This window comes from Spea bombifrons, chromosome 4 (genome assembly GCF_027358695.1).
Source record: "Spea bombifrons isolate aSpeBom1 chromosome 4, aSpeBom1.2.pri, whole genome shotgun sequence".
In the NCBI taxonomy this organism is placed as follows: Eukaryota; Metazoa; Chordata; class Amphibia; order Anura; family Pelobatidae; genus Spea; species Spea bombifrons.
The window spans coordinates 27196863-27211630 of record NC_071090.1 but is presented as its reverse complement, the minus strand read 5'-3'; the positions used below and the strand labels follow the sequence as shown (position 1 = coordinate 27211630).

At 40.3% G+C, this 14768-nt stretch overlaps 1 protein-coding gene across 4 annotated transcripts in view; it reads left to right on the top strand.

The window, feature by feature from the left end:
- The window catches only part of KCNIP1 (potassium voltage-gated channel interacting protein 1), a 75579-nt gene that overhangs the window by 914 nt on the left and 59897 nt on the right, over window positions 1–14768 (top strand). For 2 of the 4 annotated variants that reach the window (XM_053463335.1, XM_053463336.1), the window contains exon 2: window positions 13172–13216. The exons of the other annotated variants lie outside the window; for them this stretch is intronic. In XM_053463335.1, the coding sequence (XP_053319310.1) occupies window positions 13172–13216 (45 nt within the window). The remainder of the gene's footprint in view (window positions 1–13171; window positions 13217–14768) is intronic. 4 annotated transcript variants of the gene reach the window in all.

The following is a 14768-nucleotide window of genomic DNA, read 5'->3' as shown; positions in this document are numbered from 1 at the left end:
TCTGATCATTTTATGGAGTTTAAAGATGTCTAATAACAGGTCTTTTTAGCTTTGTAGTTGCTTCTCATCACATTTTTTTTCTTTTTCAACCACAAATTTACCTCTACGGTTTAGAGCAAAAATACACATTATATTTACCCCACTGAAGTTTCGGAAAAACAAGAATATTAATAGTATTCCACTGGAGACCGCCATTCTGTAAAGGTCCATGAACCTGGTTGTGTGAATGAAGAGTATTGTTTGAAAATGTTCTTGAAAGATAAAATAAAACCTACCTAATCTTTTATGTTCAAGTTGTACATAGTCCGGAATTAATATTTGCAAACCCAATAAAAGTTACCACATATTGACTTATTTTATTTCTCGTGCTTAAAAAAAATGCAAGTAAAGTAACAATTTTCAGATTAAATATAGATTTATTTTTTTAACCATACATTTACTTATACAGTTTAATCAACTTTGTTTTTTATTTGAATATGTTTTTTTTTTTTAAATGTTACGGCTGAAGTATAATAGGAAATGTTACATTTAAAATATTACAATATGGTGTTTACTGTAAAAACGCAGTAGAAGGATTTGTTCAGACTCTATTTTTTCCCTGCTATTCAAAGACTGTCAGAAAAGGATTTCACATGAAACTGAGAGAGCCACAGCTGCTCCTGCTCACCATAAGTTCTGGCCAAAGGACATTTGTTGACATAGTCAATGGAATTGCATGATATATCATTATATATATATTATACATAATACATATGCATTTATCTGTATTATGTTCATCACTATTGCTGGTGGAGAGCAGCAAAGGTCTGTCTCTCCACATGCACAAAACTTTACATCAGTGCTTCTTAAATACTATGGGCTCCAGGCTATGACATCATACCAAGCACTGTTTGCCTACATGTAACACCACAGGGGACGGCTTTATGCAGGAGAGAACCAGATTTAATGAATAGTTACATAGTGGCCATTAAGTTGACTAAAAGAACAGACTGACATTTGTTTTGTTTGTTCGTGTTAGATAATTATAACTTCTTGAAATAGTAACCATTCTTTTGAAATAGATGTAAAATCTGGACAGACTAACAAGAAGCGCTAGAAAATAGCAATAGGCCTAATATGTATTTCTCAGAAAAAGGGTGAGGAGGTAAAGTTAATTAAGGAATATATCATAGCTAATGTACCCTTTCATAAATGATGTTTAAAAGGGCAAGAACCCCACAGTATATGCAATAGGTAGGTCTGTATTCATATGCTTTTTAGGTTCAACCAGCCCTTTTCTGCAATGTCTGAATGTGAAACTAGCTGTACAGTATGGTAATATAATGGAGAAATATTTGCATGTCTCAGACCTCCTGCCTCATGTTATAAATACACAATTTTTTATTCTCTTTGCATTTTACGAAACCAACATCATATTTTAAATGTTTTCTCAAGGGGTTATGTTGACATAGTAAAATTATTATTAGAGATAAACGTGTCACCATCTCTAATTTTTATGGTAAGCTAGATATTTATTTCTGGCATATACTCTGCTGGGCCAAACTGACCAGCCTAAATACCCACTTACTTTGGCTCCCTGCCACACTGAGTTTACTTGGCTCTGGAAAACCATCCCCAGGCAGTGCACTCTGTTCCTTGAATGTAGTGTCACTCTTGATGCTAGGAACACCTTTCAGAGCCTGCCGTGCCCTGGGAGCACAGATGAACCCCCTCAACAGTCACCCTGATTGTGAGGCTTCAGAGAGTTTAAATGTTAAAAGAGTTTAAATCACATCATGTATTTGTTGCAAGCTTTATGAAAATCCTAGACCAGATTATGCAAACCAGGCTTGGACACTTAGTCTGTTGCAAAACTTGTGTTGGAGCATTGGACTGCCCTGTTCACCAAATGTTCTACCCCAGGGACTCATACACATGAGTTGCACATCTGGGCACAAAATCTGCACAAAACCTCTCCCTGGGGCTGTTCAATTTCACAGTGGTTAAACATGAGTGCAAGGAATGTGTGTTTTAATGACATATTTATAGGGGTAGACAAGTGTGTCCTGCTGAAAAGAAAAAGAGTAAATTTGATAACAATAATACCTTTATTGGCTAACTGAATGGCAAGCTGTGAATACTTAGGGTTATTCTCCAGTAATACTTTTAATTTGGAACTAGAATTTTTCATACATTCATACAGTAAGACCCAGATAGCAAATTGTACTAGAGATTGCTAATTGAGATTATAGTAGCACAGTGATGTCAGGGGAAATGCAAATCCATGATTACACAATTCAGTATTAAATTAAACATTTGGCACACACACAATATCTTTAGCTATTAGGAACTACCCCACACCATGTGCCTGTATATTAATTGTGTAGATTGTGTGCCATAGACTTTTGGGTTTATTTACTAAATGGAGAGTTGTCAGGAGAGTTTGCAGGATGTTTGTTGTTAAACTCTCTCACTTCACTATTCATTATGAAATACAAACACTGGCAGGTTCTTCAGAAAGCTATCCTGGTATAATACAGAAGTTAATGGGTGAGGAGACTTTGAAGAAGTACTTTGCCGTCAAAGCTCCTCCTGCAGCAGAAGCTTACTGGGGTTGGACTTTCATAATGTATAGTGCAATCATGTAGTTGATACCTCAGCTTTCCTGCAAACTCTCCTGGCCTTTCTCTAGTGAATAGACCTGTCTATCAAGTACTTACAAGTACAGTGTAATGGGTCAAATGTTGGCATGAGTTTGTATTCCCATCTCATTCTTCCTCTCCGTGTCTGAAAGTTTCTCCCAAGTTCCCCTAAGATCTTAATACAGACAAGAGGCTAGAAGAAATATTTCTATGTCGCCTTCATTTCAGGTTTCCTTACCAGAGGGGCTGAAACCGAGTTTAAAGGGCGTTCTGGGACATTAACATTAAATAGGCATTTTACTGTATTGAGCTGAGTGTTAGCAGATGATACATGAAGATGATTGATCAGTGTGCCTGATGACTAGCAGGCAGACTTATTGATATGTATTGTGCATGTCTTTAGTACTAAATATTAATATAAGGTATGAGGCAGAATATCATGATTTACATGCAGCACATATGGTAAGGGGCTAGATGCGAGCATACATACATATAAATGGAAGCTTCTCTCAGTAAATGAACAAGAGTAATGTTATACATGTTAAGATTTGTGGTTGCTCAGAGGTGTTTTGTGTGGTGTGTAGCACTGTTTTTTTTGACCATCAATGTGTTAAGATTTTTTTCCAAGTTTGAGATTATTACTAAAATAACAATGTTAGGAATTTACCCCTGGTTTAAAAGAGGATTCCAATCACATGGTCTATGTAACCCACCATCCCAGTTTAGGCTCCTTAGAGCTCTCCAACTTCGAGGGCACTGACTTCATGATGGCCAGCCGCACTAATGGGCATGACACTTGACACCTTGGGCAATGCTATGCTTCCAACTTTGTGGGAACAAAAAGTTTGGGGAAGGCCCTTTTCTATTCCAGCATCACTGTGTCCAAGCGCACAAAGCAGGGTCCATAAAGACGTGATTGGATGATTGGACGGAAACAGTCCAAAATCTTGTGGAAAGCTTTCCCAGAAGAGTGGAAACAATTTCTAAAGGGTTTTCTAATGATCAATTAGTTTTGATGTGTCATTGAAACACAGGAGTGATAGTTGCTGATAATGGAACTCTATATGCATACCTGGGAACTCTCTGGGTTTGGCCCGGGAGAAGCTCCGGTTCTCTGGAACAACACCCGAATCCTCCAGGTCATGGGAGCAGGATCCTGACACGCCTCACTCCCTGCCCATTTCCCTTTTAAATAGGGGTGTTTCCTGCAATATCAGAAGTTCAGACATTTCCTGCCATTGATATAATCACTGACGTTGCAGGGGAATCCCTTTCATGTGGCAGGAGTGTGCGATCAGTCAATGTGCAGGCGGGTATGCTGCAGCCGCAATGACAGAGCCGTTATCGGGCTGCAAACAGCAAACAGAGTGCTCCCCATAAGATTCCTATAGATTGCTATACAGAGGAACCCGACATGGGAACCCTTTTGGTGTTCTGGCGAACACCCTGTTATACAAAATGTCTTATATAATGTAGTTATATATAATACAGGCATTCATAATTCACATGAGTTCATAAAAAAAATACAAGCCTATCAAGTTCAACCCTACTGTTGATGCAGGGGGTAGTAAACCCCACGCTGAAGTGATTTCCAGTTGCAATCTGATTTGTCACTGTATCAACTATAACTACACGCTAACTGGTCTCCTCTTCTCCTGCCTTTCTCCACTCCAATCCATTTGTCTCACTTCCCCCCTCAACCACTGACTAGATTGATTGCTCACAAGAGTAGGCTCTCTTCCTTCTGTACCAGTACAATTTCTTATTAAAACACAATCTATAAAATATCTATATGATCCGTGGCAGTACAAAAGCTAAAACAGAAAAATTATCTTCAAAACATGTCACAAGCGCCCTGTCCGTGGGCCATCCCGCCAAGCTCCCTGTCCGTGGGCCATCCCGCCAAGCTCCCTGTCCGTGGGCCATCCCGCCAAGCTCCCTGTCCGTGGGCCATCCCGCCAAGTGCCCTGTCAGTGGGCTATTCCGCCAAGCGCCCTTTAAGTCACTATCCAGCCAAGCACCCTGTCAGAGGGCCATCCTGCCAGGTGCCTTGTCCTGAGAACAATCCAGCTCCTGCCCTGTCCGTGAGCGTCCATTCTGTTCAGCCTGGCTGGCTAGTCGCAATCCTGCCTTGGCACACCCCCTTTCTCACTGCTTGTTCCTGTCTGTACTCTCAGTCCATTTGTCTGTCTTGTCTGTACTCTCCAGTCCAGCCTGTACTATCCAGTACTACCTGTACCTTACAGTAATTAATCATGCAATGTTGGGTACAGGCAGAGTCCTTTGTCTCCCTTGCAGCTAGGCTCCTCCCTGACTTTCCTGCCTGGGTTGTAACAGTAACAAAAATAATCACTATGTCTCACTATACTAGTCTGTTGCAATGTCACTAATAACAATGATTTTAAAAGAGAAGTACTCAAATGTATCTGTAATCTTGCAACTACAGATTATTAGTGATATATTTAATAGATGAGAAAATTGCCAATTTCACAAATATCCTAAAACATTTTAAACATCATTGCCATATTTTCAGGTTATAAGATGCAGTCTCATAATCTGTCATATGCAATAATTAGATAATTTGTTCGATTATAAGATGAGGTGTTTTTTTCAGAGCAAATGCTCTGAAAAATACCTGTCGTCTTCTATTCGAGGTAGTGTTAAAATCTGACCTCAAATAGAGTTCTGACTACAAGCTGCAGGGGACCTGGATCCTCCTCTCTGACAGCCGGTGGATGTCTGCACGATGCGCAGACAACCTCCGCTTCTGCCGGGGCTTCTATGACGGAGCGCCAGGGTTACATGACCTTCCGGTGCTCCACCATAGAAGCCCCGGCGGAAGTACGGGCCAGCAGCAGCAGAGTTGTCTACTCTCATTGCACAGATGTTCACCGGCTTCCAGAGAGGAGGGTCCCCCGCAGCACTGCAGGGACCTGGATCCTCCTCTGCGATTCGTGCAGACAACCTCCACTGCTGCCCGACACTTCTGCCGGGGCTTCTATGGCGGAGCACCGGCATGACGTGACCTTCCAGTGCTCAGTCATTGAAGCCCCAGCGGAAGTCCCAGGTAGCAGTGGAGGTTGTCTGTGCGCATCGCGCAGATGTCCACCAGCTGCCCCCACTTGACACTAGGGAGTCTGGAGCATGGGGGGCAAGTCTAGGGATGCATCGGTAAGGTGGGGGGCGCATATAGGCGGTGTAAGGCATATCAGGGGGTAGATTGGCAAATAGGGGGGAATAAGGCATATTTGGGGGGCTGGGTAGTAAATATGGGGGTATAAGGCATATCAGGGAGGCAGAGTGGCAAAAGGGGGCATAAGGCATATCTGGGGGCAGAGCCTTTTGGAGCCTCTCAGTTGAACTTTTATGGAATCATAAAATATAAATGTATATTTTCATATATATTATAAAATATAAATATATCTATACCCAGAATCAATTTTTCAAAGGAGAGATTTACCACTATCACCGGTTGCCTAAAAATCTTATTACCTATTTTAAACTTCAACCAGGTAGAACCTATGACATGAAGGGAATTACATCTCACACTCAGTAGAGTGTTTGGGAAGTCTCTTAGCTACGGATTTTCCGTACTGCACTAGGATCTACTCCCGGGGACTGTACCCACCCCTAAAAAAGGATTGTCGGTAGCTGTAGCAAATGTTTCACTCAACAAATGTAAAAAATATCTATGTGTTTTAAAGAAAACAAGATGGCTCTGAGTCTATTTCATTTTGTTTTTGTGAAGAGTACAATATGCTAAAATATAATAGATGCATTTCCCAGCCTAAAATATCAGGCAGGTCAGACATATAATTATTTTTGTAACTATGATAAGTAAAAAGGGAACCCCACACCTCCCATAGTTTGTGCAAAGCAGCATCCCGTTGGTAGAAAGATGTCAGCAATTACCTTGTTATTCGGTTTAAGTAGAATTCAAAGCAGATAAAAAAAGGATACTGAAAACCTCACCCCAAAATTGTTTTATCAAGGTGCGACTCCATGTGTGGAAAATGTATCCCTCTCCCACATTATTTTTCCTTTTTTTCCTAGTCATACCGGGGGTAAATGTAAACTCAATAGAACATCCTTCAAAAATAAATTTGAGAACGCTTTATTTACTTGTGTCCTGATGGAAGCCCATTCCACATCCTCCTTCTGTATTCTGAAATCCATTTTCCTGTATGTTATGTATTTGGGTCTTCAGTTAACCTTATAGGAGTTTAACTCTAGATAAAGAGAATAGCTCATTCTTTTAGATCTGACACTTTCTTTACAGAGCTTTTTTAAAAAAAGGTTTCTGAAGTATTTAGGATTTCCCCTTTTGACTGCTATAATCTGGGGACAAATATGAAATTAGCGGTGTCTGGAGGTGAAGGATAAGCATAAGTGGGCGGGTGTGGGGCAAGCTGTGACACAGAATTTGCCCGTTGACAGAGAAGCGTCACTTTAACCAGAGTCTTTGGGCAAAACCTGGAGAGTTCCCAGATATGGGAAGGCTTACCCTATCCACAACATCTGATGTTGCATATATCACTTGTCAAAACCAGTTTGCCCAAATTGAAAATTTCTAATTGTAAAGCCCCTTCCCTAAAGGAGACATAATTTCTGTACCCCATTGCAAGTCCTAAGTGCTGTGTCCCAGATTGAGAATGTATGTCCCAGGCTGTTGTAGTTGGCCCAGTATTTGGATTCATCAGTGAATAGAGATATTTTATAGCCTTGGCTCAATTTCAATATACAAATCTGGGGCCAGATTGATAATGGTTCAATACAGAGGCAGAATGGAACTGTGATAAGGGACATCCCTTGCAAGTCCCAATATAGATCTCCCAACCCATTCAACAAACGTTGCTAGCTCTACAAGCTGTGCTCTGGGACACAGAAAAAAAAAGAGAGAAAAAAGGAGGGGGAGGATCCTTGTCTTGCAGTTGAGTCTTGTTTTACGACACGATGAGCAGGATCAGAGTGCATCAAGAGGCCTACAGCCATCACTCCATTGCTGTTATGCCATGACAGAAGCATGACTGAGACGCTGCCTTTTAGATATCTTCAACGTGATGTTCAAGTTGCAGAGAAAATGTCCCCAGAGTAGAAGGCTTGTATGTACTTCATGGGACACCCTTTCCAAGGTGCAGTAGAGTGGCTGCACGTTGGAAGTGGTGTTGCAGGCATACAAGGTCCACCTGCTTTCCAAGGTTACCTCTCTTGCTCTGGCTCAACATTTCCCATGCAAAAATTGTTAAAACTCTTTATGCTTGTGTTTGCTAGGATGGCATCCAAAGTTTTTTTTAAGGTATTAACTAAATCCACCAAAACCAGTTCACTTGGCAGTGCATTCTACAACGGAGCTGACTACAAATATTTTATTTGCTTAACAAGGAATCCCATTTCCTCTAACATATAAGGGGACATTTCCATATTGTGTATAAAGTTTGACAAGTGAAAAGATTCCTCAGACAGCTGTATATAGTATATATTATCTACTATAGTATAGTAATCATATCTCCATTGTAGTACCCAGAGTGTGATGAATGTGTGTGGGTGTATGATTTAATTGGTAAGGAAACAATATGCTCTTCTTTAGTTATTCTTGTGCACAATTATAACATGAACTTTACATAAAAATGGTATATCAAAAAATGAATGTTCCAGTGTTAGTTTACAATTGTTGTTTACAGTCAAGATATGGATCACAGTAATGGAATCCTATTTTTTTCTAACTTTTACAAATTGCCAAAGGCATAAAAGCCCTGTCTTACATTGTGAAGCAGCACACAACTCCGACGGTCTCTAAGTGCAGGAAGGGATCTAAGCCTAATCTGTTTCATTCTTCTTTCATTGCTGATGCATGTCTTTTAATTTGGTTAATGAACTATATGCATGATTTCATCCATTGAGTGAAGGTGTCATCTCTGTATCCTCGAACCTGTAAACCCCTGTCTGTGTACACAGTTGTGTACAGCCATGGGTTAAAACATACACCAGGGAACCTTTTTCCAAGTAAGTCTTGCCAATGATCTATAAAGATGCAATATTTCTGTTTCTGTATGAGACTGCACACTGCAGATCCTTCTCCATAGTGCACCTCGCCAATAAGCAGCCATGACATTTATAATCTACCTTGCCATGGTTTTCTTAAAAAAAGGGACTGTTTCCAGTGCTTTGTTTTAACAGATGTCCCAAATACATTTACAGAAAGAGAAATACTATCAAAAGGTCAAAAAAGGGTCTAGCCATCACAGAAAAGTGATTCTTACTTTTGCCATCCTGTGGCTATATGTATAATTACAACACTTAGAAACAAAACTTTAGGTAGTGCCTCAAAATGTTACACCTGCCATCTAGCCTTATGTGACTTATGAAGGCCTCGCTGAGCTTATAGTTTAAATGCTGTAAACCTTGTGTGTTGAAATACACCCAAGATTCATTAAAGAAGAAAGCCTCATACATGCAGAATAGAGAAGGCTGCTGGTCTGTCTGTGACCAATAGGCAACCTCTGTAAGTTTTAATAGAAATAAAATTATACAGTCAGCCAAATTTGATTGCCTGCTACCATGGTAAGAATGCTGTCTGCTGATCTATTGTGAGATCGACTGCATAGTATTCATCAAGAAAAGTCTGATCCATTTTAACATGTAGGGATTAGTGATTATGATGTCACAGTCAATCCCCACTGCCCATACAAAAAACACTGGGGTTATTAACTAGGATGAAGAAGAAGGTAATGGAAGTTGTAGCCCACAAAAGCTAGTAAATCAGGGATGCGAAATAAATGTCATACCACTAGAAATTTGTATTTTTAGTTGGGCACAGCTAGATGTTTCAGGAAGTGAGAATCCCAAACTGTGTCTTTTCCACATCTCCTAGGTATGCTGCAGTATAGAGAGAATGTGGCTTTAGTATCTTGTACATCATCATTTGGAATGTGGCAGGGTCTCCATGTAGACCAAATGGCATTAGTAAAGGGAAGGCTGAAAATGTAACAATGTAAGAGACGGTTAAAACAGTAAAGAGAGCATATGAAAAAATAAAGAGTATAGAAATCTCAAATAGCTATACTCGCACAGAGCTATTAATAATGTAGTCATTGTTTAGACCAAGCAGCATATAATGCAATTATTTATTTGCATAAAAGCAATTTATAATAGTAAATCCACACACTAGGAATAGCCTTTATACCCTCGCAGAGCTTTGTATATTGCTTTCTGTGTTTGCATTTGCATACGGTTGTGCATAAGATCAATCATCGCAGCTGCTATCCATCCATTTTGTTAGGTACATGCATTTTATATGTGGTATATGACACTGCAGGTATTATATGAAATTATGATTGTAATGATTGTCTACCAGATTATTGTGCAAAAGAAAGGTCTAGTTTAAAATAAAAATTACCTGTGAAACAAATATCACCAGTGGCTCATACAGTGAAGGAAAAACATATTTGATCCCCTGCTGATGTTGTATGTTTGCCCACTGACAAATACATGATCAGTCTATATTTTTAATGGTAGGTTTATTTGAACAGTGAGAGACAGAATAAGGCATTTCAAATAATTTATAAATTGATTTTGCATTTTACTTAGTGAAATAAGTATTTGATCCCCTATCAATCCGCAAAATGTCTTGCTACCAAGTGTCTTTTATACCGGTAACGAGCTGAGATTAGGAGCAGTGCTCCTAATCTCAGTTTCTTACTGGTATAAAAGACACCTGTCCACAGAAGCAATCAATCAATGCTGGAATGGGCTACAAGACCATCGCTAAAATAACTGTCAATCTCCCTTGGTCTGGGACACCATGGAAGATCTCACCTCGTGGAGTTTTAATGATTATGAGAACAGTGAGCAATCAGGCCAGAACTACATGGGAGGATCTTGTCAATGATCTCAAGGCAGCTGGGACCAAAGTCACCAAGAAAACAATTGGTAACACACTAGGCCGTGAAGGACTGAAACCCTGCAGCGCCCCTAAGATCCCCCTGCTCAAGAAAGCACATGTACAGGCACGTCTGTTTGCCAATGAACATCTGAATGATTCAGAGGAGAACTAGGTAAGAGTGTTGTGGTCAGATGAGACCAAAATCGAGCTATTTGGCATTAACTCAAATCGCTGTGTTTGGAGGAGGAGGAATGCTGCCTACGACCCCTAGAACACCATCCCCACCGTCAAACATTATGCTTTGGGGGTGTTTTTCTGCTAAGGGGACAGGACAATTTCACTGCATCAAAGGGACGGTGGATGGGGTCACATACCATCAAATCTTGGGTGAGAACCTCCTTCCCTCAGCCAGGGCTTTGAAAATGGGTCATGGATGGGTATTGCAGCATGACAATGACCCAAAACACACGGCCAAGGCAACAAAGGAGGGACTCAAGAAAAAGCACAAGAAGAAGAGTGGCCTAGCCAGTCTCCAGACCTTAATACCATAGAAAATCTGTGGAGGGAGCTGAAGGTTCGAGTTGCCAAACGTCAGCCTCCAAACCTTAATGAGTTGGAGAGGATCTGCAAAGAGGAGTGGGAAAAAATCCCTCCTGAGATGTGTGCAAACCTGGTGGCCAACTACAAGAAACGTCTGACCTCTGTGATTGCCAACAAGAGTTTTTCAACCAGGCACTAAGTCATGTTTTTCAAAGGGGGTCAAATACTTATTTTATTGGGTAAAATGCAAATCCGCAAAATGTCTTGCTACCAAGTGTCTTTTATACCGGTAACGAGCTGAGATTAGGAGCAGTGCTCCTAATCTCAGTTTCTTACTGGTATAAAAGACACCTGTCCACAGAAGCAATCAATCAATGCTGGAATGGGCTACAAGACCATCGCTAAAATAACTGTCAATCTCCCTTGGTCTGGGACACCATGGAAGATCTCACCTCGTGGAGTTTTAATGATTATGAGAACAGTGAGCAATCAGGCCAGAACTACATGGGAGGATCTTGTCAATGATCTCAAGGCAGCTGGGACCAAAGTCACCAAGAAAACAATTGGTAACACACTAGGCCGTGAAGGACTGAAACCCTGCAGCGCCCGTAAGATCCCCCTGCTCAAGAAAGCACATGTACAGGCACGTCTGTTTGCCAATGAACATCTGAATGATTCAGAGGAGAACTAGGTAAGAGTGTTGTGGTCAGATGAGACCAAAATCGAGCTATTTGGCATTAACTCAAATCGCTGTGTTTGGAGGAGGAGGAATGCTGCCTACGACCCCTAGAACACCATCCCCACCGTCAAACATTATGCTTTGGGGGTGTTTTTCTGCTAAGGGGACAGGACAATTTCACTGCATCAAAGGGACGGTGGATGGGGTCACATACCATCAAATCTTGGGTGAGAACCTCCTTCCCTCAGCCAGGGCTTTGAAAATGGGTCATGGATGGGTATTGCAGCATGACAATGACCCAAAACACACGGCCAAGGCAACAAAGGAGGGGCTCAAGAAAAAGCACAAGAAGAAGAGTGGCCTAGCCAGTCTCCAGACCTTAATCCCATAGAAAATCTGTGGAGGGAGCTGAAGGTTCGAGTTGCCAAACGTCAGCCTCCAAACCTTAATGAGTTGGAGAGGATCTGCAAAGAGGAGTGGGAAAAAATCCCTCCTGAGATGTGTGCAAACCTGGTGGCCAACTACAAGAAACGTCTGACCTCTGTGATTGCCAACAAGAGTTTTTCAACCAGGCACTAAGTCATGTTTTTCAAAGGGGGTCAAATACTTATTTTATTGGGTAAAATGCAAATCAATGTATAATTTATTTGAAATTCATTATTCTGGATTCTTTTGTTGTTATTCTGTCTCTCACTGTTCAAACAAACCTACCATTAAAATTATAGACTAATCATATCTTGGTCAGTGGGCCAACATACAAAATCAGCAGGGGATCAAATTATTTTTTTCCTTCACTGTAGATAAAACCTAGTGAGTAAGCTATGTGCACCTGTGAACAACCTTAATATACTTTAATTTCTCAAACAAGAGCCCAGATGGACACCGTACCAATTGTTGCAGGTTATATGTGGGAGTGGTGATGCCAGATAAATTGTTCACTTAGCATGTTTGCCATTTCTAAATTTTAAAATCATAGACGCAGATATAAGTTGATGAAAGGTGGCTAAAACCCATACCAACTCTAGTTTATGAACAGGCAAGTTCTTGAAAAATGCCATAAGTTTCCATGGGTGTTGGGGTCAATGTGAAGTACAAGTTTATAAAATTGAAGTGGCATCTATAACTGTGTGTACTGAAAGCATAGAGAGTCTCCACAACTGTGCATGAAATATATTATTAAAGTATTTTAGACTTTGACATTTGTCCACACTGTCATTTCTATAGTTTTGTGCTTTATATGAAATAGTCATAAAAAAGATAAGATACCGTAAAACGTTTAATGCTTGCATATGGTTTATATTTCAGAGACTTTAGAAAGTCAGTTGACCCTGTTGTACATTTTGCTGCTTGTCAGATGGTCCGTGATATTTGCATGGGAGACTTTGGCCTGTTTCAATCCATATTATGCCGTTTATGAGAATCTTCTACTGTACATTATTTCTTTTACAGGTCAGCTCTATGTTATGGACTACGCCCCCCGCCAGAATAAGTCAGGTATTGGATTTTTCTATTTCTGACTTGCTGGCTTATGCCTTGGTATCGTAATCTCTACATGGGTCGTATTGTGTGAGCTACAATTTACCCTCTTGTTGCATTAACACTTAATAGTTTGATGAAGTATGTAAAGCAATTGCTTACAATTAGCGGTTTGTGAGTTTGCAATAATTTATATATATTTAGTTTGTACCTCACTAAATGGGTACAAATGCTCAAAAATGTGATTAGGATCAGATTGCCTTTTAGCTTTTTGACAGACTGTAAAAAGGAGAATTCCATAGTGGGAAGGCTGAAGGATTGCTAAAAGATGCTATTCAGGAAGCTTTTCTTTGTAATAGCATGGTCATGTCAAGCCAGCCTATTTGCTTGTTATGAAATTTATAAGCCATAATGTGGCCTGAGGAGATGTAGTGGTTGTGGTCTACATGGACTTTGATTTTGCTAATTTAAACACATATGATTGGGAGAAAAGATTTGTTCGAGAATCGGTAGAATGCAAACTGTTGTGTTTAATGGAGCGTTTGCCAGTTACATAGCCCTGAATAAAATATTGTGATATTTGTGGATAATACAAAATTATGTAATGTAATTAAATCAGAAATGGGTGGTATGCGAGGGATTTAGACATACAACTGGGCAATACCATGGCAGATGTGGTCAACATAGAGAAATATAAAATGATGCACTTGAGGAAGAAAACCAATTATAAGTTGAATAGCTGCTTGTAAGGGAAATCCACTATGAAGGATCTAAGGAGCACTTGTCGATAATAGCATGCAATCTCAAGCAGCTGCTGCAAAAACAGGCAGATGGTTGTCCTACATTGCGAGGTAATGAGTCTACAGAATAAGAATATTGTGTTTTTATATGTCATTGGTAAGAATATGCAGTATAATTTTAGGAACACTTTTATAAAAACCAGACATTATGGAAATGGAAGGGGTTCAGAGATGGGCAACACAACTAAGTCATGATGACATGTAAGATCTTAGCCATAAAGTGAGACTTGTTTACTTTGGGGAAAAAAGACACCTATGTAGGATTATGATTAGCATACACAAGTATATTCAAGGACAGTACAAAGAAGTGTCTGGGGAACTTTTCACTCATAGAAATTTACAGACAACACAGGGACATTTAAAAACCCCCTCTCCTAAGCGTCACACTTACGCTTGCAGAGGTTGTATTTTGGTGGTCCTGGTACAGAGTTCTGTGCTCCTTCTGTCACCAACTTCATTCTCTTGTATCTTTTAGTGCCACCAAATGTGTAAATAACCAGGATATGACATCCTGCCAGTCAGTGGCATGACACAGAGGGGGTGGGAAGCTGCAGCTCTGTGCTTATAAAGTATACATATTTATATACCGTATTTGCTCGATTATAAGACAAGGTTTTTTTTCAGCGCAAATGCTCTGAAAAATACCCCTCGTCTTATAATCAGGGTCGTGTTATAATCAGACCTCAAATAGGTCTAACTATGAGACTAAGATCCAGATCCCCCGAAACGCTGCAGGGGACCTGGATCCTCCTGTCTCCCCTCACAAACCC